At 40.0% G+C, this 24,963-nt stretch overlaps 1 protein-coding gene across 2 annotated transcripts in view; it reads left to right on the plus strand.

Moving 5' to 3' along the window:
* Positions 1-23,384, plus strand: part of fhl3a (four and a half LIM domains 3a) — a 102,804-nt gene extending 79,420 nt beyond the window's left edge. For both annotated transcript variants that reach the window (XM_057833593.1, XM_057833594.1), the window contains exons 2-6: positions 5,310-5,490; positions 12,135-12,309; positions 14,411-14,580; positions 19,751-19,937; positions 22,817-23,384. In XM_057833593.1, coding sequence (XP_057689576.1) covers positions 5,335-5,490; positions 12,135-12,309; positions 14,411-14,580; positions 19,751-19,937; positions 22,817-22,968 — 840 coding nt within the window. In that variant the 5' untranslated portion in view covers positions 5,310-5,334 and the 3' untranslated portion in view covers positions 22,969-23,384. The remainder of the gene's footprint in view (positions 1-5,309; positions 5,491-12,134; positions 12,310-14,410; positions 14,581-19,750; positions 19,938-22,816) is intronic.
* The last annotated feature ends 1,579 nt before the right edge of the window (positions 23,385-24,963 follow it).

Here is a 24,963-nt window from a genome sequence, read left to right on the forward strand (position 1 = left end):
CGGCGTTATTTCACTGTGTAAATGCTTTTATAATGATCATAAAAGTATGTAGACTATTTAAACATTAAGAAAACTTTTTTTTAAGAAAAGCTTTTTTTTCTGCCAATTCAGAATTCGTTACGAAAGAAACTTTTATTTATGCACACAAAGGCAACAGAAATGTGATCCTTTTGAATCTTCTCTTTGTGTCTACAAAACCCAAGGTTCTTTTTTTATATTAAATTTTCCCAGCGTTATTTCGTTGTGTAAATGCTTTTATAATGATCATAAAAATATGTAGCCTATTTAAACATTAAGAAAACTAGCGTTTTTTCTGCCAACTCGAAGAAATGAAAATAAATTGCTGCTGCTGCGTTTTTTTTTGTTTTTTTTTCCGCATCACTCCAACAACAACAACAAAAAAATCTGGTTTTTCGGGCTGGGCCTTCAAATCTAGTTAATTGATCGGGCTCGGGCCGGGTCGGGCTTCAATACCAGCGGGCCGTGTCGGGTCGGGCTGGATTTTTTTAGGCCCGATCTAAATATTTCACATATATAGTGGGCTAGGCCTACATTTGACTTTTGTTCTACATTGCAATTTAGTTGATGTTTTGTTTGCAACTGAACTGATCCCTGGATTGATATTGCGATCAAGATGCTGCTGAACTACAATATTTTCTTTGTCGTTTTCTTTAATATTTACTTGAATATTTTTATTGATGGGTCGTTGTGACTAAAATACAGTGACTGTTATTACTGATTTTGCACCTGAGTTCAGATGTTGCACTCTGTGAAAGGCTGCTACTGTGTGTAAAAAAAAAAAGAGAAAGCCCTGGTCTCATTCAAAGCACTAATTAAATGCTGTGATCTGGTTTTTTTTTTTTTTAATATATATATATCTGAAAGTATTTTCATTTGACTTCAACCAGGAGTGACACAAGAGCCAATAAAAACTTAATGTCTGACCACTTGTGTTGCCTCATGATTCACGAAAATTATGCTTTGCTTTAGAATTTTAATGCATCCCAGGCTTCAATGCATCGCGATGCATTGACGAATCGAACCGAATCGTGACCCTCTGAATCGTAATCAAATCGAATCGTGAGGGCAGTGCCGATGCACACCTCTAGTATTTACAGCCACAAATAAGCAGCTACATTTACGTCAAGTATATTCTGGCATAGACATAATGATATTGACGGAACACGGGGCGCGGAGCCGATTAATAAGGGGCCTGCATTGTTGGCGTGGGCATCAAAGCTGACCGAGTGGAAACAGACAAAGAGCTTTTTCCGTCAAAATTCTTGTGAATAAATGCTTAAATCCCGGAATTCTTTAAACAGTAAACGTAAAACAGTCTTGATTCTTGGTGAAAAGCAAAAAAAAACGTGCAGTTAGCATTTCTTTCACGTAAATATGTAAAAGGACGATTGTAGTCTGTCAGTCAATGTGGCGGCCACCATATGTAAACAGAGCTTTTCCGGTGAAAATTCCTGTGAATAAGTGCTTAAATCCCTGTATTCTTTATAGATATGGACGTAGAACAGTCTTGATTCTTGGTTAAAAGCACACAAAAAAAAAAGTGCCGTTAGCATTTATTTTACGTAAATATGTTGAAGTACGATGCTAGTCTGTCAGTAAATGTGGCGGCCGCCATAAGTAAACAGAGATTTTCTGGTGAAAATTCTTGTGAATAAATGCAAAAATCCCTGAATTCTTTATAGATATGAATGTAAAAACGTCTCGGTTCTTGGTTAAAAGCACAGAAAACATGCAGTTAGCTTTTATTTTACGTAAATATGTCGAAGTACGATGCTAGTTTGTTAGTCATTGTGGTGGCCGCCATATGTAAACAGCTTTTCCAGTAAAAATTCTTGTGAATAAATGCTTAAATCCCTGATTTCTTTAAAGATATGGACGTAAAACACGCTTGACTCTTAGTCAAAAGCAATAAAATAAGGAAACACATTTATATTTAACACTGGAAACGTTAGCATTGCTACATTGAGGCTAATAGGGAAAAAAGACAACCTACTTTAAGCCTGCTGTAAATTATTGGAAGTCTTCTCCAAAACGCAAACTTGACTCTTCCAAAATGAAAAATCGCTGGTTAACAGCATTTGCAAAAAAAAAAAAAAAAAAAAAAGAAAAAAAAAATTTGATTACTGACACCACATGCAATGACAAAAAGACTTTTTTTGCGGAGTGTAAAGCTTACGCTTAGCTTACTTCCGGTGAACATTTCTAAATATAAGCACGTCATGTTCGCCATATAAATAACGATTTCTGGAGTTAATCCCACATACTTCAGAATTCAGATTCTACACTAAAAAGAGTAGCTTTAAAATGACACCCTTTATGAAAAATCTGATTGGCATATAGTTTATATATACTACAGTGGGGCAAATAGGTATTTAGTCAACCACTAATTGTGCAAGTTCTCCCACTTGAAAATATTAGGCCTGAAATTGTCAACATGGGTAAACCTCAACCATAAGAGAATGTGAAAAAATAACAGAAAATCACATTGTTTGATTTTAAAAGAATTTATTTGCAAATAAATCATGGTGGAAAATAAGTATTTGGTCGATGCCAAAAGTTCATCTCAGTACTTTGTTATGTACCCTTTGTTGGCATTAACGGAGGCCAAACGTTTTCTGTAACTCTTAACAAGCTTTTCACACACTGTTGCTGGTATTTTGGCCCATTCCTCCATGCAGATCTCCTCTAGAGCAATGATGTTTTGGGGCTGTCGTTGGGCAACACGGACTTTCAACTCCCTCCACAGATTTTCTATGGGGTTGAACTCTGGAGACCGGCTAGGCCACTTCAGGACCTTGAAATGCTTCTTACGAAGCCACTCCTTTGTTGCCCTGGCTGTGTGTTTGGGATCATTGTCATGCTGAAAGACCCAACCACGTCTCATCTTCAATGCCCTTGCTGATGGAGGATTTTCACTCAAAATCTCTCGAAACATGGCCCCATTCATTCTGTCTTCCATTTTCTAATAATTGCTCCAACAGTTGATTTCTTTACACCGAGCGTTTTACCTATTGCAGATTCAGTCTTCTCAGCCTGGTGCAGGTCTACAATTTTGTCTCTGGTGTCTTTCGACAGCTCTTTGGTCTTGGCCATAGTGGAGTTTGGAGTGTGACTGACTGAGGTAGTGGACAGGTGTCTTTTATACCGATAATGAGTTAAAACAGGTGCCATTAATACAGGTAACGATTGGAGCCTCGTTAAAACTCGTTAGAAGAAGTTAGACCTCTTTGACAGCCAGAAATCTTGCTTGTTTGTAGGTGACCAAATACTTATTTGCCACTCTAATTTGGAAATAAATTCTTTAAAAATCAAACAATATGATTTTCTGTTTTTTTCCCACATTCTGTTTCTCATGGTTGAGTTTTACCCATGTTGACAATTACAGACCTCTCCAATCTTTTCAAGTAGAAAAACCTGCACAATTGGTGGTTGACTAAATACTTATTTGCCCCACTGTATATATAAACTACTATAGACTACATATGTTAGAGGTAATTATCGGTCCGATAATAGGAATTATGACGTCATCCCAATAAATCCAATAACATTATATATTATCGGGCCTATCGATATTAATTTTGGCACGGTGTCGGTGGATTGGGATGTGTGCGTTTGAGTTGTTTCATGGACCAAGACCACAAAAGTGTCCTCTCCTCTTGCACCAACTGTTTAATCTGCTGACAAAGCACAATACCTGTTGGGGTTATATTTATTTTAGTTCAGCGCTCTTTGTTCAGGGGAACACATCAGCAATAATATTTACTAATTGATGGTGATTGACTCAAATTTTATTTATTTGAAAAAATAAATATGGGCACTCTATTTGAAGTCAAAACTGTTCTTGTCTTTGTTTTTTTCATTATAATAATGTTCATGTCATCATGAAAATTCTGGTTAGGTCAAAGGCAAGTCTGCTGAATCCACCAGTAGTATTTTTGGCCTACACGTGTTCAAAAACCCATGTGAATATACATTTAAAAATCATATATATATTATCGGTTATCGTATCGGTATCGGCTTTGAGGAGCAGGAAGTTATCGATTTAGGTATTGGTTTCAAAAAATGGATATCGTGCACTCCTACTATATATAGTATACTATAATATAAATGCTAGATATTTTTTTAAGAATTGTTTTGAATCATGTTGGAAAGGCGAAGTCTGTGTTCTGAATCTGTTTACATTCCATTCTTTTGCACTAGTTAATGCTATCAGCATTTAACCTCATTGTTTATTTGTGATATATTGTTGTTATCTACGTGTTTATTTGTACTTTAATTCAGAATTTAAGTGTTCCAAAATGTTTTTGTGAATTAACAAGCGTCATCAAAAATTTCATTGCTTAATTGGTAACAAAAGGGGGAAAAAAATGATCAGATTAGTTGACTAACCATAAAAATAGACGGCTGACTAATCCAGAGAAAATTAGTCATTTGGGACAGCCCTAGTTGTACAGTGTACCGGAACATATTTCTTCCCCAACCTTCTCACCTTTTTAACCCCTGACCCATTTTCATGCCTGATTTTTACAGACGAAAATGTTTTTAGTAAACGGCGACTAAAACTACACGAAATTACTCTTGAGTTTCCGTCAACAAAAATGAGACGAAGACGAACGCATTTTGAAATGACTAAAATATGTCTGAGACTGATCATTATTATCGTCCAAAATATGAAGACTAAGACGAAAATTAAAAGGATTGCCAAAAAAACCACTGATGACGACGTAGGGTCTACGCCGTCAACGGAACGCAGAAGCATAAATCAAGCCTTACGTTAATCATTGGGGAAAGAGGTGCCAAGATTATGTATCATAGCACTGCTTTACATTTCTTCTATCAAAAGCTTGATTCCTAACTTTTTGGGGACTTTTCTGGTAAGAGTCTATTCCTTCATGTGCAAGTATTCTGTGGGCCTTGAAAGAAAAGCTTTGAAAACAGGCTCTAAAACAGCAATAAATGTAAAAACATGGTTTCAAAATGATCAAAAAACTGCAATAATTACAGCGCAGATAATCACATTGCCTCTAGCCAAGCCTTGTGACAACTGCCACGTCTCTTAAATGGCATGATCACTGTTCTTTCTCCTGCCAAGTACGAGATTGAAAGTGTTGTGCAGTTAGCTCCCAGACACGTTGTACAGTCAATCACTAGAAAGAGGAATTAGGGTTATTTGTATTTTTACAATATAGTTTATCTTTCCAACCAAAATTAAAGGCCTTTATCATTATGATGTCATGCCCTCTGTGTTGTCAGTGTCTCTAAACAACGCTTCCTCTCTCGCACACCAGGCTGACAACCCCGCCGACCGCCACGATGGCAGACCGCTTCGACTGCGACAACTGCAAAGAATCCCTGTACGGCCGCAAGTACATCCAGTCGGAAGACAGCCCTTACTGCATCCCCTGCTACGACAGCCTCTTCTCTAACACGTGCGACGAGTGCAAGGAGCTCATCGGCCATGACGCCCGGGTGAGTACAGATTTGATTTGTTAAGAAAAAAAAAAATGTTTGCGTAGCGCTTTATTGTTTCCGTACAGCTTGCGTACACTATGATATCATTATTTCTGCACTGTTTACTTACTGCATATTGCGTAAAAAATACAAACTGTACCTGTACAAACATTCCACCACAATTTTTGTGGAGAAAGACTAATTTAGAACTTCTGTGACTTTGCCGAGTGAAGATTTTCTTCCCATATCGGGTGACTTGTGGTCCAAAGGTAGAGTATCATTTTAGCGTCCAAAAATGAAGTACAAACATACTCTACCCTTATTTGGAGAAATATTCTTTTCATTGGCGAGCAACACGTGTTCACGCCCATTTTAAATACAGGAAGAGCATTACTTACACTGGCCAAATATTGAGCCCACATTGAGCTTTATTGCTTTTGACCCTTTGCATGATATAAAAAGTAACAGGAAACATTAAGGTTTTATTTCGGGCAGCTCATAGTGAACACACAATGGATATTACTGTAATATGTGGCTGTAGAGTTAATCTAAATAATGAAAAAATATATCATCATATGGGCTTTAAGGATAAAAATGTACTATATTGAGGGCTATTGTTACAATTTGATTAAAAATTATACAATGATTACCGTAATTTCCCGAATATAAGGCGCACCCGTGTATAATGCGCACCTCAAATTTACTTGTAAAATCTAGGGAAAATTATTGTAGCCGTTTATAACGCGCACCCTAATTTTAGCACCAATAAATAGAAGAATACAAGAAAACAGAGCTCGTGTACAGATACACAAATGTCATTTTACTGACTAGTGAAACACAGCACAAGCATAGCATATTGGTAGTTCAAAACATTACCATAAACTGACAATATTTACGGTCAAGCATAGCATATTGGTAGTTCAAAACATTACCATAAACTGACAATATTTACGGTAATAATATGATTTGACAACTTCTCCAATTTACCAGAATCTAGGAGAAAACAAAACAGATGTGACTTTTCTTTTAAAGGCTGCTGTATAACTTGCTCGTTTCATCATGATGAATAAATGTTTCTTCCATGGATTGATACGGTCAAATGAAAGTGAGAACGTAAGTCGGAAATCCAAGAGAGCTCATCGCTGTCGACACTGTGACATATTGGTATTCTATGTTATGTTGTTCTATGTTGTGGCACTGGTGGATCCAGCTGCCGTATTGTCATATCTATGTTGTGATTGTCTATGACCCAGAGGGCCGCTGAGGCTAGACAAAAGTGCACTCGAAGTATTCTAGTTTTTTTCAAGACAAGATAAAACAGACACGACAGTAACAATAGGAAGTAGTGTTATTTGGGTTTGAGTTTCCCGAGGGACAGATATAGTTGACGGACACACAGAGGAAGTCTGTGGTTACGTTTGTTATGGTCCGAGTTGCGGAGCTGCAATAAACGACTCAAATGAGTTCAAGAAACTAAATTCTGTGCTTTATGAAGAGTGAAATCATTCGGCCGATCAGAGTGAAGTATTACCGAAACAAAATGGTGACGTCAGGTACCGTAATGGTCGGCAACGGATCGCCGCATACGTTTCTTCAACACAACGTGGCCGTGTCAAGAAAAACAAAATCGGTTAATATATGTATATATATATATATATATATATATATATATATATATATATATATATATATATATATATATATATATATATATTTCTGTCTCCATCCATGTACCCGTTTATAATGCGCACCATGATTTTAAAAGTTGATTTTGGGGAAAAAAAGTGCGTGTTATATTCAGGAAATTACGGTATGTCAGCTCTTTATGGGTGATTCTCATGAAGCTGACCTAAACTGTCTTTAAAGATTTTAGGGATATAACCAAGAAAACCTGAAATAGTTCATTTTTAGTTGAAAAATGGTTATGTGTATTATACGGCCCAGCCCACCACTTGTTACCAAAATAGTATTTTATATGTTTTTTTTTTTTAACTGTTTTAAGACTAGTAAATTCATTACTGTAGTGTGTCCATGAAAAGCTTTGACATTTTCAAGGGATCCTCTCATTTAAAGAATAGGAGGCTTTAATAAGCCACAATTGTTCTCTTTTACTAAAATATGTTAGTAGAAACACATATATTATTGCCATTGGTTTAAAAATCTATAATCTCTCGTGCATGTTTTGACCTACGTAAGGGCGACATGTTTTACGCGTGCAATTCCCTGAACTGGGAAAAAAGCTGTGCTAGCCAGTAGAGGCGTGGGCAATTTCCGATTCTTAGATTATTCGCGATTCGGTCGTTGAAGATTCGAAAACGATTCACAAACATCCAAATAACTAATTATTGAAATATGCCAAATAAAGCGGTACTAAATCACACTCAGCGTGGTCTTCGGGATGCAATGAGGAATGGACTGACAATTTATGCCGCTAGATAAAAAAAAAAAAAAAATCAATAATACCTGACTGCGACCGACAGCCGCTACAAACAACGCCCACGTTGCTACAAGCTACATCTACATAATGCTACGGTAGATATCACATGTATATGGAACTAGATGAGAAATGACGGACTCGGCGGCGTTAGCATATGTAAAGAAAACTAGATGCGAAATGAAAGACTTGCCGGCGTTTGTAAACAGCCACCATCTTAAAGAAGTAGACTTCTCTGAAAGGCTGTTGTAGCGAACATTCTGAGCGAACCTAATTAACTTTTTATCTAAAATGCTCCTAAATTGGCAAAATCTTGACTTGAATATATCTTTAAATGATGAAACAGTTTTAAAAGTTTCACATGTCGACAGTAGACAGAAGGGAAATTATGGAATAACGGGACCAATTTGGGTTGATTCACAACATTAAATTAATTGAATGTTGTTTAAAGCTGCTGGTACAGAGTGGGGACTTGAGTATTTTATTTACTGTTTTGAACTGTTAACTTGATACTGAAATAGTCGTTTATTTAAGCCTGAGAGGATTTTTGTACAATTTTTGTCATTAATGTATGAAAATTATAAGCAGCTAATAGCTGTGTGTGTGTGTGTGCGTGTGTGTGTGTGTGTGTGTGTGTGTGCGTGTGTGTGTCTGTGTGTGTGTGTGTGTTAATCGAATCGTAGCCTCTAAATTGTAATCGTAATTGAATTGTTAGGTGCCCCAATATTCCCACCCCTACTAGCTAGCAAGCGAAGCTAGTATGACGACTGGTATGATTTTTTCACATTCTGCTTCTAGTCAGATGGTTTGGTTACAGAGATGTGGGATGAGTTCCCAATGTCGTACATGCATCCAATTCCAGCTCATCAGCAGTGTCTTTAAACCGATCCTAGGCGGCTTGGACTGACTTGCGGCCATTTTACAGTTTGTATAGCCCTTCGTTGTTAGCGGCATCATTCCCTTGTTTTTTTTGTTTTTCGTTTTTCTGCCTCTGCTGTCTGAAGTGAGCCGCGTTTTTTAATTCCGTGGTCAAGCCAGCCACACTTTTTTTTCATTTGTGTTTTCCTTTCAGGTTTTACCACACAGACAGTGCTTGTGGGTTGCGATTGCTTTATAAGGAAAATCGTTACTAACGTCAAGCGGAAGTATAGTCCTGTGGCCAAACAGGTGTGTGTGCAAACACAATTAAACAGAAACAGTTCTCGTCTCTCGCAGGCGAAATGCGGGTTCGAATCCCGCTGGAGACTTTCATTTAATTGCTTTTGTTGCTCATTTTGTGAAAAAGACTGCTGGCCAAAAGTATGACACCCCTGCAATTCTGTCAGATAATGCTCAATTTCTCCCAGAAAATGATTGCAGGTACAAATGCTTTGGTAGTAATATCTTCATTTATTTTGCTTGCAATGAAAAAACACAAAAAAGAATGGGGAAAAAAATTAAATCATTATCATTTTGCACAAAACTCCAAAAATGGGGCGGGCAAAAGTATTGGCACCCTTTGAAAAATCATGATTCTCTAATTTGTGCAATTAACAGCACCTTTTACTTACCTGTGGCACATAACAGGCGGTGGCAACAACTAAATCACACGTGCAGCCAGTTAAAATGGATTAAAGTTGACTCAACCTCTGTCCTGTGTCCCTGTGTGTACCACATTGAGCATGGGGAAAATAAAGAAGAGCAAAGAACTGTCTGAGGACTTGAGAGGCAAAATTGTGAGGAAGCATGGGCAATCTCAAGGCTACAAGTCCATCTCCAAAGACCTAAATGTTCCTGTGTCTACCGTGCTCAGTGTCATTAATAAGTGTAAAGTCCATGGCACTGTGGCTAACCTCCCTAGATTTGGACGGAAAAGAAAAATTGATGAGAGGTTTAAACGAAAGATTGTACGGATGGTGGATTAAGAACCTCAACTAACATCCAAACAAGTTCAAACTGTCCTGCAGTCCGAGGGTACAACAGTGTCAACCCGTACTATCCGTCGGCGTCTAAATGAAAAGGGACTCTATGGTAGGATACCCAGAAAGACCCCACTTCTGACTCAGAGACATAAAAAAGCCAGGCTGGAGTTTGCCTAAACGTATGTGAAAAAGCCAAAAACGTTTTGGATTAATGTTCTCTGGTCAGATCAGACAAAAGTAGAGCTTTTTGGGAAAAGGCATAAACATAGTTTAGAGGAAAAAAAACAAGGCCTTCAAAGAAAAGAACACGGTCCCCCCAGTCATGGAGGTTCCCTGATGTTTTGGGGTTGCTTTGCTGCCTCTGGCACTGGACTGCTTGACCGTGTGCATGGCATTATGGAGTCTGAATCTACAGTGGTATGAAAAAGTATCTGAACCTTTTGGAATTTCTCACATTTCTGCATACAATCACCATCAAATGTGATCTGATCTTTGTCAAAATCACACAGATGCAAAAACAGTGTCTGCTTTAACTAAAACCACCCAAACATTGATAGTTTTTTTTTTTTTTTGAGGATAGTACGCAAACAATGACAGAAGGGGGAAAAGTAAGTAAGTGTACCATTACATTTAATATTTTGTGCCCACCCCACCCCCCTTTTGGGAGCAATAACTTCAACCAGACGCTTCCTGTAGCTGCAGATCAGTCTGGCACATTGATCAGGACTAATCTTGGCCCATTCTTCTCTACAAAACTGCTGTAGTTCAGTCAGATTACTGGAATGTCTGGCATGACATGCTGTTTAGGTCATGCTAGAGCATCTCAATGAGGTTCAAGTCTGGACTTTGACTTGGCCACTCCTTGTTCTTCTGAATCCATTCTGAAGTTTATTTACTTCTTTGTTTTGGATCATTGTCTTATTGCAGCATCCATCCTCTTTTTAGCTTCAACTGTCTGACAGACAGCCTTGGGTTTTCCTGCAAAACATCCTGATAAACTTTTGGATTCATTCTTCCATTAATAATTGCAATTTGTCCAGGCCCTGAGGTAGCAAAACAGCCCCGAACCATGCTTCACAGTGGGGATGAGGTGTTGATGTCGGTGAGCTGTTCCATTTTTCCTCCATGACATTGTGTGTTACTCCCAAACAATTCAACTTTAATTTCATCAGTCCACAAAATAATTTGCCAAAACTTCTGTGGAGTGTCTAAGTGCCTTTTTGCGAACATTTAACGAGCAACAATGTTTTTTTAGACAGCAGTGGCTTCCTCCGCGGAGTCCTCCCATGAACACCATTCTTGGCCATAGTTTTACATGTAGTTGATGTGTGCACAGAGATATTGGACTATGCCAGTGATTACTGTAAGTCTTTAGCAGACACTCTAGGGTTGTTTTTTACCTCTCTGAGTATTCTGCGCTGAACTCTTGGTGTTATACTTATATAGCGCTTTTCCACCTTTCAAGGCGCTCAAAGCGCTTTACACTACAGCTCCATCTACCTACTGGTGACACAACACCAGGAGCAATGTGGGGTTCAGTATCTTGCTCAAGGATACTTAGGCGAGTTCATCAGGGCAGAGAATCGAGCCCACAACCTCTGGGTTGGGGGACAACTACTCTACCACTGAGCCACGCCATCCCCTCTTGGCATCATCTTTGGTGTTCAGGTCCACACTTTGTTCCACTCCTTGGAAGAGAAGCAACAGTGCCAAACTCTCTCCATTTCTAGACAACTTCTCTTACTGTCGATTGATAAACATCCAGACTTTTAGAAATGGTTTAGTGTCCTTTCCCAGCTTTATACAAATCAACAATCCTTGAACGCAGATTTTCAGACAGCTCGTTTGACCGAGCCATGATGCACATCAGACAATGCTTCTCATCAAGACGATTTTTACCAGGTGTGTTTTTTATAGTGAGCAGGGCAGCTTTAAACCACTCATCAGTGATTGGGCACACACCTGACTTAAATTGTTTGGTAAATATTGGTTTCAATTGCTCTTTAAGTCTCCTTAGGCAGAGGGTTCACTTACTATTTTTTCTCCCTTCTGTCATTGTTTGCATTAAATCATGAGAATATGTAAATGGGTGGTTTTAGTTAAAGCAGACACTGTTTTTACACCTGTGTGATTTTGACAAAGTGGTGATTCTGTGCAGAGATGTGAGAAATTCCAAAAGGTTCAGATCCTTTTATATCCCTGTGTGGCTGTTCCTCACTATCATTGAAAACAAATCGCTGCTCACCCTTCCAAATCTATTATGACTTTATTTATTTACATTTTCTTTTTATTAATACCTGATACGCAATTTTTATGCCACCCTTTAGGAGCTCTTCTACGAGGACCGGCATTACCACGAGCACTGCTTCCGCTGTTTCCGCTGCGACCGCTCACTGGCAGACGAACCCTTCACCAACCAGGAGGACGCGCTGCTCTGCAACGATTGCTACTGTAACGAATTCTCATCCAAGTGCGTCGCCTGCGACAAGATTGTCATGCCAGGTGAGTTAAATTGCTAATGGACTAAGGCTGTCAAAATTATTGCGTTAACGGGTGGTAATTAGTTTTTTTAATTAATCACGTTAAAATATTTGACGCAATTAACGCACATGCCCCGCTCAAACAGAATAAAATGACAGTACAGTGTAATGTCCGCTTGTTACTTGTTTTTTGGTGTTTGGCTCCCTCTGCTGGCGCTTGTGTCCAACTGATTTTATGGGTTAGTACCATGAGTGAGCATGGTGTAATTATTGACATCAACAATGGCGAGCTACTAGTTTATATTTTGATTGAAAATTTGACAAATTTTAATATAATGAAAACATTAAGAGGGGTTTTAATATAAAATTTCTATAACTTGTACTAACATTTATCTTTTAAGAACTACAAGTCTTTCTATCCGTGGATCCCTTGAACAGAAAGAATGTTAATAATGTTAATGCCATCTTGGAGATATATTGTTATAATAAACAAATACAGTACTTATGTACAGTATGTTGAATGTATATATCCGTCTTGTGTCTTATCTTTCCATTCCAACAATAATTTACAGAAAAATATGGCATATTTTATAGATGGTTTGAGTTGCGATTTATTACGATTACCGTATTTTTCGGACTACAAGTCGCTCCTGAGTATAAGTCGATCCAGCCATAAAATGCCCAACGAAGAGAAAAAAAACATATACAAGTCGCACCGGAGTATAAGTCGATTTTTTGGGGGAAATTTACTTGATAAAATCCAACACATAGAACAGACATGTCATCTTGAAAGGCAATTTAATATAAAAATACAATAGAGAACAACATGCTAAATAAATGTACAGTGTACAGTGCATGAACAACGAAATGTGAATATACTGTCCTACGCTACGGCCTGTCCTGGCTATACAGCGAACTCGCAAAAGACAATGCTGGACGTCCGTATAATTTGCTGAATCAATTTGGTCCTCGATAGAAAACAGGTTCGCATCTACGTAAATAAATGATAATCAGGTACTATTAGTAATAAGTAACAGGTTAGCATGCGTTCGCTATCATTAGCACATCGTTCAAACAACCACACAACTGGCTCTAAGTGTCCGATCGCGGGTGGAAAACACACAACAACAACAGAAAAGATGATACACGCAGGTGTTGCCTCTGTAGAGATGATTTAAAAGCATAAACAATGAAAGTAGGTTCGCATCCGTCTATTCTCTCTAGCTAACTCCTCCACTCACTCACTCAGAGCTACGTAGCTGTCCGTCTTCTTCTGGCGTGTCACGTAAACAAGTGCGAGTGCGCCCTCACGTGGGCGTGAAAGTGCCACAAACTAAATGCATCCATTTCAAGATAAAAAAGTCAATAATATAATTGAACATACACTGCCAAAGGCAGAACGCGAACGTGGCCATAGCTATAAAGAGTTATTCAGATAACTATAGCATAAGAACATGCTAACAACGTTACAAAACCATCAGTGTCACTAAAAAACACCAAAATAACATGTGAAATTATATCATAATGTGTTAATAATTCCACACATAAGTCGCTCCTGAGTATAAGTCGCACCCCCAGCCAAAATAAGAAAAAAAACGCGACTTATAGTCCGAAAAATACGGCAATTGATTTTTAAGCTGTAGTTAACTCGATTAAAAATGTTAATCGTTTGAAAGCCTTATAATGTACCTAATGTTGCGGTTGCCAAATGGCGGATCGGTTTGTTTTGTCATTTTCCAAACATATTATACTGTAATACGTGTTAGTTTTCCATGGACGGAGAAGAAAAAGTACGTCTGACCCCAAAACCGCAGCGTCATCGTAGGACTAACCATCGAGTCAAATAAAATAAATAAAAAAACAAGCGCCAAAGTGAAGACGGATTATTCAGTGACACAAACTACGGGGGGAAAAAATTGCATTAATCCATCCTGTTAGGCCGGCCGCCAGTTTCCAACAGAGCGCGTGGGGCCTGTGGTGTTTTCATTTCTAATAAATCAAAAAGGTTTTTTCGTACATTTGTGCACTTCTAGCTCATGATTCAAAGCAGTCCACCAAAGTTGCCGTGCACCACTGTGCCTTTTGAACTTTTATTGAAACATATTTTGGTCGTTTTTCCTCAGGTACCAGAAAGCTAGAGTACGCGGGCTCCACGTGGCACGAGGGCTGCTTCGTCTGCCACGCCTGCGAGCAGCCCATCGGCTCCAAATCGTTCATCCCTGAGAAGGACGAGCACTACTGCGTGCCGTGCTACGAGGACAAGTTCGCACCGCGCTGCACGCGCTGTAAAAAGGTCAGTCTGGACCATGTTTTTTTTTCGTCAACAGTATTTTCGGGACGATGACGAACTAAAAACGTGGCTTGGGAGACTAGAACATAACGAGACGAATGCAAGTTTTTGTCTGACGAGACGACGACAAGAGGAACATGCGACATACAGTGGGTCAAATAAGTATTTAGTCAACCACCAATTGTGCAAGTTCTCCTACTTGAAAAGATTAGCGAGACCTGTAATTGTCAACATGGGTAAACCTCAAACATGAGAGACAGAATGTGGGGAAAAAAAACAGAAAATCACATTGTTTGATTTTTAAAGAATTTATTTCCAAATTAGAGTGGAAAATAAGTATTTGGTCAAGATTTCTGGCTGTCAAAGAACTTCTAACGAGGTCTAACGAGGTGTTACGAGGCGCCACTCGTTACCTGTAATAATGGCACCTGTTTTAACTCGTTATCGGTATAAAAGACACCTGTCCACAATCTCAGTCAGTCACACTCCAAACTCCACTATGGCCAAGACCAAAGAGCTGTTGAAGGACACCAGAGAAAAAAAATCAACTGTGGGAGCAATTATTAGAAAATGGAAGACATACAAGACCACTGATAATCTCCCTCGATCTGGGGCTCCATGCCCCGTGGCGTCAAAATGATAACAAGAACGGTGAGCAAAAATCCCAGAACCACACGGGGGGACCTAGTGAATGACCTACAGAGAGCTGGAACCACAGTAACAAAGGCTACTATCAGTAACACAATGCGCCACCAGGGACTCTAATCCTGCGCTGCCAGACGTGTCCCCCTGCTGAAGCCTGTACATGTCCAGGCCCGTCTGCGGTTCGCTAGAGAGCATTTGGATGATCCAGAAGAGGACTGGGAGAATGTGTTATGGTCAGATGAAACCAAAATAGAACTTTTTGGTAGAAACACAGGTTTTCGTGTTTGAAGGAGAAAGAATACTCAATTGCATCCGAAGAACACCATACCCACTGTGAAGCATGGGGTTGGAAACATCATGCTTTGGGGCTGTTTTTCTACAAAGGGACCAGGACGACTGATCTGTGTAAAGGAAAGAATGAATGGGACCATGTATCGAGAGATTCTGAGTGAAAATCTTCCGTCAGCAAGGGCATTGAAGATGAGACGTGGCTGGGTCTTTCAGCATAACAATGATCTCAAACACACAGCCAGAGCAACAAAGAAGTGGCTTCGTAAGAAGCATTTCAAGGTCCTGGAGTGGCCTAGCCAGTCTCCAGATCTCAACCCCATAGAAAATCTGTGGAAGGAGTTGAAAGTCCATGTTGCCCAACGACAGCCCCAAAACATCACTGCACTAGAGGAGATCTGCATGGAGGAATGGGCCAAAATACCAGCAACAGTGTGTGAAAAGCTTGTAAAGAGTTACAGAAAACGTTTGGCCTCCGTTATTGCCAACAAAGGGTACATAACAAAGTATTGAGATGAACTTTTGGTATTGACCAAATACTTATTTTCCACCATGATTTGCAAATTAATTCTTTAAAAAAATCAAACATCCTCCTGCCATCCCTGAAGGCCGGTTGATGGGTGCGCGGGTGGCCCGGGGGACCACCCTGGGTCCCGGGGGGGGGACGATGGCTCCTTTGCTGGGCTGCGGGAGGAGGGATGGGCTGCGCATGGCCCCCCACCCCCCCGCCAGCCCTCCCTCCCCGGGCTGGCTGGGTGGGGGCCGTGGCCCTGGGTTGGCGCCCGCGCGGCTTCTCCGCCCGTCTGCGTGGCTGTCGCGCGCCCGGTGGGGCCTGCGTGCCGCTGGATGTGGTAGGGCTTGCTCGGGTCGGGGGTCCCGGTGCCGGGATTGGCGATGCGGCGGCGTAGGGTTGGTCGCCAACGGGCTTACACTCATAAGAGATTCACACGATTACTGGGTTCTAGATCACAGAACTGATTTGTGTACACTCTACCCCTTTCAATCACTTAGCTTATAGGCTTATAGACACCCCCACCCCCATTCTCCTCTTTCACTGGCCAATAGGCCCCCACATGGTGTAAACCGGAAATACATCTCGCTGACGATAGCACCAGCATATTAGTAACTAGTTTAGATGTTCAATGTATTTCTAGTTGTTGTTTGTGTATGTGTTTCTTTTCCTTCTCCTCTTGTATTTCTTTTCTTCTGTCCCCCCATAATCCCTTCCTGTTCGCTGCTTTGTCATAATAAAAAGGTATTTTGAATGATCACAATGGGAGTATGTCAGACTCTCAATGTGAAACATTAAAACTGTTCAGAATCTGGGCACTTAGACTTCCATTCTCTGTGTCAAACAGCTGAACAGGACAGGTTTAAAAAAAAATAAAAAAAATAAATAAATAAATCAAACATTGTGATTTTCTGGGGTTTTTTTCCACATTCCGTCTCTCACGGTTGAGGTTTACCCATGTTGACAATTACAGGCCTCTCTAATATTTTCAAGTGGGAGAACTTGAACAATTAGTGGTTGACTAAATACTTATTTGCCCCACTGTAGTTTCTGTGATATTTTCACAATGCATGGTATTTTCATATTTACGTGGAGTACTTCAGCTGGCATCGTAGCAGTGTTTGGGTCATGTCACTCATGTGATTGGGGCTCCCTCACACTCCTCACTGGACTTTAGGATGTGTTTCAAGCTACCCAGATAGCAGACTGACATTGAATAAATGTTGATTTTTCCATCAAAATTATCGGTATGGTTGACATAGAAATTTACGACGTCAAGGGACGCTTAAACAATGTTGTTCTATTGTATGTCAAGCAATGGTTGGGTTAACATTGTTTTATAGTTGATGAACTAATGTTGACAAATAGTTGATGATTGACCGGGAAATATGATTGAAAAGTCATTGAATTATGGATGAGCGGGCGTTTGGTCGAAAACATAACATATTTTTGACAGCAAAATACAGCAACCCGACTTGAACAGTGTCTCAGGCTCATCTGCGTTGCCTATGCGATTGATAGATAAATAGACAGAGGGACACAACGACATGTTTGTTTGCCACTTTCCCACTTAAATTACTGCGAACCGGCTTTCTAGTCGCTGGTGACCGTCGCCATTTCACGCAATGCGCAAAGGACTATAACTACACTTTTTTTTTTTTTTTTAATAATTCAAGATTTGTCCGCGAGCCAGATTTGGCTCTTTTGACGGCTGCATCTGGCTCGCGAGACATAGGTTCCCAACCCCTGACCTAGAGCATCACAGCTCCACGCTGTGACGCTGCACATAAAGTAGCAAAAGCGGACACTGCTCTGGTTGCATTCGCAAGCGAAGCAGGGTGCGCTTCAAGCAGACCGAGACCCACAATTTTTGAGCGGACCAGAGTTCGTTTGTTTAGTCCAAACTAAACTTCGGATGAGTGTTTACAAGGGTTGTTCCAATCATGTTTTTTTTTTTTTTTGCTCCTGATCTGATCCTGATCCTTATAGTTTGAGTATCTGCCGATCCCGATATTTCCTGATCCGATTGCTTTTTTTTTTTTTTGCTCCCGATTCAATTCCAATCATTCCCGATAATTTTTCCCGATCGTATACATTTTGGCAATGTATTAAGAAAAAAATGAATAAAACTCGGACGAATATATACATTCAACATACAGTACATAAGTACTGTATTTGTTTATTATGACGATAAATCCTCAAGATGGCATTTACATTATTAACATTCTTTCTGTGAGAGGGATCCACGGATAGAAAGACTTGTAATTCTTAAAGGATAAATGTGACTGTATATTGTGACTAAATATTGCCATCTAGTACCGTATTGGCCCGAATATAAGACGACCCCGATTATAAGACGATCCCCTGTTTTTCAAGAATCAAGTTTGAAAAAAGACTTTTTGAACACCAAATTAATTTTTATACAGAAAATAATTACAATACATCTGAAACAAATGATTATAACAATATATTTGAGAGAAAAGGCATTTAATTTCGCATTCAAAACTTAATATCTGAACATTTAAACATTTAACATTTAAATATGTAAACTAAAGTGCAATTAAAATTCATAAATGAATGGCTTCTGGTTTTTGAAATATAAATAAGAAAAAAATATTGTGATAAAACAAAATTGCAGTAACTGCATTAATTATCAAAGTGAAGTCTAACTGTAACTGAAGTTCAGCATTCGATTCATTGATGACTGGCGCCATCCAGCGTCGTGAATGGGTATATATCTAGGCCGCAGTTTTTTTTTTTTTTTTTTTTTTTTTTTTTAGGCCGCAGTTATAAGACGTCCCCCAGGTTTTCATTCTTACTTTAATGCAAAAAACACCGTCTTATATTCGGGCCAATACGGTATATTTGTTGAGCTTTCAGTAAATGATACTGTAGCCATTTAACTGTTCTGCCCAAATGCATGATGGGAAGTGCACCCATGACTGCGCGCAGTGGTACCAATTGATATATCTTCTTTGCGGTCGGAAATAACATAGTGTGTTAAAAAAAAGATCAATTACTACCTTTCTTCCCCACATTACTTCCCACGATATTTCTAATCGTAGGGAGAGGGATTGTAAGGCTTTAGCCAATTTAAAAAAAGTTTTAAAGGCTGCCAAAATCCACTCTACTCATTTCACGCTGCCTTTTAGCTCTATATATAGGTAAAATGGCGCCATTACAGATTGATGGCGACAATGTGTGAGTGGGTCGTGCAGCGCATGCGTTAATTGCATTAAATATTTTAACGTGATAAATTTTTTAAAAAATTAATTACCGCCGTTAACGGAATAAATTTGATAACCCTACCTTAAGCCTAAACTAAAGACTATGGATGAGTGTAACATATTATGTCTGTAACGTTAAATACTATTAGAAAACGATTTAATTAAAATATATGTATATATATTTAAAAAAGCCATGTCTGATATTTTTTTGCCGATTCCGATTCTTTGAAAATTACGTGATCGGACCCGTGTTCACATTTACAAAACGAAGCAGGCTATCTGAGAAAAAGAACTGGTCCGCTTAAAACGGACCAAACAGTGCCAGTGTGACAGCACCTTTAAACTAGACGAAGACAAACACATTTTGAAATGACTAAGTCTGACAAGTATTTTCATCCAGAAGACAGACAAAAATTACAAGGGCTGCCAAAAAAAACACCGGTCAGGACATGGCGGGAAGTCTCAAAGTCAGTTTTCCGAGCTGGTCTTTCTGTCATTTTAGACCCTCGCTAAAGGTGGCGTGACCTACCGGGACGAGCCGTGGCATAAGGAGTGTTTCGTGTGCAGCAGCTGTAAAACGCAGCTGGCCGGCCAGCACTTCACCTCGCGAGACGACAGTCCGTATTGCCTCAAGTGCTTCGGAAGCCTCTACGCCAAGAAGTGCGAGGCCTGCAGCAAACCCATTACAGGCAAGAGTCTTCTAATAAACAGTGGCTAGACTACATTGGTGGTCTGATCATTTTTGTGTATTTGTCCGATGTTTACAGATTTGTACATATTTCAGTTTAGGAGATGTTGTGCAATCATGTTACTCAACAGTGAGAAATTTCACAACTATTAGGACAGCCAAAGTATTTTAAACTGGGAGAGCTTGCTGTTAGCGGTCATGTTTCAGTGCCATCGAAGGCTGGCAGCGATCTTTTGGTTCGTTAAAAAGGTTTTTCATTCAAATATCTGAAATATGTCGGCAATACAATTGTGAAAAATGTCAAAATGTCTTTGTTGTTTTATTACTTTTCGTGAAATATAACTGATCATGTAAAATGCATACATATTGTAACAAATTCAAGACCCTTGAATCTAATGAATATATGGTAGACATGCCAAAAGAATCGATAAAGTTCTCATAGCAAATCGCTCACACGTAACGCCACAAAATGTAGCTCTAAACTTCATTACAAATGCATCCACAAACATACAGTGGGGCAAATAAGTATTTAGTAAACCATTAATTGTGCAAGTTCGCCCACTTGAAAATATTAGAGAGGCCTGTAATTGTCAACATAGGTTAAACTCAACCATGAGAGACAGAATGTGGAAAAAAACCTGAAAATCACATTGATTTTTAAAGAATTTATTTGCAAATCATGGTGGAAAATAAGTATTTGGTCAATACCAAAAGTTCATCTCAACACTTTGTTATGTACCCTTTGTTGGCATTAACGGAGGCCAAATGTTTTCTGTAACTCTTCACAAGCTTTTCACACACTGTTGCTGGTATTTTGGCCCATTCCTCCATGCAGATCTCCTCTAGAGCAGTGATGTTTTGGGGCTGTCGTTGGGCAATACAGACTTTCAACTCCCTCCACAGATTTTCTATGGGGTTGAGATCTGGAGACTGGCTAGGCCACTCCAGGACCTTGAAATGCTTCTTACGAAGCCACTCCTTTGTTGCCCTGGCTGTGTGTTTGGGATCATTGTCATGCTGAAAGACCCATCCACGCCTCATCTTCAATGCCCTTGCTGATGGAAGAAAATTTTCACTCAAAATCTCTCGATACATAGCCCCATTCATTCTTTCCTTTACACAGATCAGTCGTCCTGGTCCCTTTCCAGAAAAACAGCCCCAAAGCATGATGTTTCCACCCCCACGCTTCACAGTGGGTATGGTGTTCTTCGGATGCAATTCAGTATTCTTTCTCCTCCAAACACGAGAACCTGTGTTTCTACCAAAAAGTTCTATTTTGGTTTAATCTGACCATAACACATTCTCCCAGTCCTCTTCTGGATCATCCAAATGCTCTCTAGCGAGCCGCAGATGGGCCTGGACGTGTACTTTCTTCAGCAGGGGGATACATCTGGCAGTGCAGGATTTGAGTCCCTGGTGGCGCATTGTGTTACTGATAGTAGCCTTTGTTACTGCGGTCCCAGCTCTCTGTAGGGTCATTCACTAGGTCCCCCCGTGTGGGTCTGGGATTTTTGCTCGCCGTTCTTGTTGTCATTTTGACGCCACGGGATGAGATCTTGTATGGAGCCCCAGATCGAGGGAGATGATCAGTGGTCTTGTATGTCTTCCATTTTCTAATAATTGCTCCCACAGTTGATTACTTTACACCAAGCGTTTTACCTATTGCAGATTCAGTCTTCCCAGTCTGGTGCAGGTCTACAATTTTGTCTCTGGTGTCCTTCGACAGCTCTTTGGTCTTGGCCATAGTGGAGTTTGGAGTGTGTATGACCTAGATTGTGGACAGGTGTCTTTTATACCGATAATGAGTTAAAACAGGTGTCATTAATACAGGTAACGAGTGGTGCCTCATTAGACCTCGTTAGAAGTTAGACCTCTTTGACAGCCAGAAATCTCGCTTGTTTGTAGGTGACCAAATACTTATTTTCCACTCTAATTGGAAATAAATTCTTTAAAAATCAAACAATGTGATTTTGTTTTTTTTTTTGTTTTTTTTCACATTCTGTCTCTCATGGTTGAGGTTTACCAATGTTGACAATTACAGGCCTCTCTAATCTTTTAAGTAGGAGAACTTGCACAATTGGTGGTTGACTAAATACTTATTTGCCCCACTGTATGTGGGCTAAACCTGAGCGCAGCTATCCATGTGAGATGTTTGAGTGGTCCTGTATTAAAGCATTATTGAACAATAGTCCAGCGAGACCCAACGCTGCCATCAGAGGCCAGTGTATCCTCCATCATTGAACAAAATACCATACTTTTGGATTGTTATTTTGTATTTTTAAAACGGTTAATTCCGACTTCCGCGGAAATTCGGGTTGGGTCGCCAGCGTAGGAGCGGAACTCATTCATAACCCGTGGACTACGTGTAAATACATTTTAAAAACCGGATCTTTTCCACCCGATTCCGATCTTCTACAAATTATCAGGATCGGGAACATCAACCTCTATATAGAATATTTAAAAGTATAAAATATTTAATACTTCAACAATAATATTGATTATTCACGATAATTACACGTTAAAAAAAAACCTGACTTTCAGAGTAACTGGCCATTATTATTTTTGCTGAGTAAAAAAAATCCCTTTTGGGATTAGCATGCGGATCCCAGCGGGACCGCCATCCCAAAATATACGTGTCATTCCGGACAACCGGAGGTTCCCTAATGGCTTTTCCCACTACTGTCAAGTCAGGAGTGCGGCGAGAGACTGTGGAATCATTCCCAAGAGAGGACCTCACTTTCCACACTTTGCGGAAATGATTACGTGATGTTTCAAATTGGATTTTAAATGACTCACACTTATTTAGGGCGCCAGTATGCTCGGAAAAGGCTTAGTTTGTCCACCATTCATAACCTCGTCTGTGCTCTTTTTTTATTTTAGGTTTCGGCGGAGGCAAGTACATCTCGTTCGAAGAGCGCCAGTGGCACCAGCCTTGCTTCACCTGCACACAGTGCTCCGTATCGCTGGTGGGCGCCGGTTTCTTCCCCGATGGCGAGCGCATCCTGTGCCGCGACTGCCACAACGGCTTATAAAGACACCCGCGGTCCCCCTCTTAATTCCACTCGACTCGCATCGTAGCCAAAGTCTACCAAGAATGGTAATACAGGGAAGGGAATGCAGTTTTTCCAAAATGGATCAGCACCGAACCGCTTTTTCTACAATGTAGTGCCTTAAATCAACATGCGCCGTCAATGGCAGCGAACAATTTAAATCAGGGGTGTCAAACAAATAGACAGTCAACACGATTTTAACAATACGTCAGTGGCTTGCGTGAGCAGTTTACAGATCTCAGTGGATCACAGTCAGTACCATAGCTTACTCCAGCCATCCATTATCATTTCATTTATCCTGAAATAAACATACAGTGCCTTGCAAAAGTATTCGGCCCCCTTGAATCTTGCAACCTTTCGCCACATTTCAGGCTTCAAACATAAAGATATGAAATTTAATTTTTTTGTCAAGAATCAACAACAAGTGGGACACAATTGTGAAGTGGAACAACATTTATTGGATAATTTAAACTTTTTTAACAAATAAAAAACTGAAAAGTGGGGCGTGCAATATTATTCGGCCCCTTTACTTTCAGTGCAGCAAACTCTCTCCAGAAGTTCAGTGAGGATCTCTGAATGATCCAATGTTGTCCTAAATGACCGATGATGATAAATAGAATCCACCTGTGTGTAATCAAGTCTCCGTATAAATGCACCTGCTCTGTGATAGTCTCAGGGTTCTGTTTAAAGTGCAGAGAGCATTATGAAAACCAAGGAACACACCAGGCAGGTCCGAGATACTGTTGTGGAGAAGTTTAAAGCTGGATTTGGATACAAAAAGATTTCCCAAGCTTTAAACATCTCAAGGAGCACTTTGCAAGCCATCATATTGAAATGGAAGGAGCATCAGACCACTGCAAATCTACCACGACCTGGCCGTCCTTCCAAACTTTCTTCTCAAACAAGGAGAAAACTGATCAGAGATGCAGCCAAGAGGCCCATGATCACTCTGGATGAACTGCAGAGATCTACAGCTGAGGTGGGAGAGTCTGTCCATAGGACAACAATCATTCGTACACTGCACAAATCTGGCCTTTATGGAAGAGTGGCAAGAAGAAAGCCATTTCTCATAGATATCCATAAAAAGTGTCGTTTAAAGTTTGCCACAAGCCACCTGGGAGACACACCAAACATGTGGAAGAAGGTGCTCTGGTCAGATGAAACCAAAATGGAACTTTTTGGCCACAATGCAAAACGATATGTTTGGCGTAAAAGCAACACAGCTCATCACCCTGAACACACCATCCCCACTGTCAAACATGGTGGTGGCAGCATTATGGTTTGGGCCTGCTTTTCTTCAGCAGGGACAGGGAAGATGGTTAAAATTGACGGGAAGATGGATGCAGCCAAATACAGGAACATTCTGGAAGAAAACCTGTTGGTATCTGCACAAGACCTGAGACTGGGACGGAGATTTATCTTCCAACAGGACAATGATCCAAAACATAAAGCCAAACCTACAATGGGATGGTTCAAAAATAAACGTATCCAGGTGTTAGAATGGCCAAGTCAAAGTCCAGACCTGAATCCAATCGAGAATCTGTGGAAAGAGCTGAAGACTGCTGTTCACAAACACTCTCCATCCAACCTCACTGAGCTCGTGCTGTTTTGCAAGGAAGAATGGGCAAGAATGTCAGTCTATCGATGTGCAAAACTGATAGAAACATACCCCAAGCGACTTGCAGCTGTAATTGGAGCAAAAGGTGGCGCTACAAAGTATTAACACAAGGGGGCCGAATAATATTGCACGCCCCACTTTTCAGTTTTTTATTTGTTAAAAAAGTTTAAATTATCCAATAAATTTTCTTCCACTTCACATTTGTGTCCCACTTGTTGTTGATTCTTGACAAAAAATTAAAATTTTATATCTTTATGTTTGAAGCCTGAAATGTGGCGAAAGGTTGCAAGGTTCAAGGGGGCCGAATATTTTTGCAAGGCACTGTATGCTGTCAAAGCGATTTGCTTTTTAAACCACGC

This window comes from Corythoichthys intestinalis, chromosome 4, assembly GCF_030265065.1.
Source record: "Corythoichthys intestinalis isolate RoL2023-P3 chromosome 4, ASM3026506v1, whole genome shotgun sequence".
Taxonomy (NCBI): domain Eukaryota; kingdom Metazoa; phylum Chordata; class Actinopteri; order Syngnathiformes; family Syngnathidae; genus Corythoichthys; species Corythoichthys intestinalis.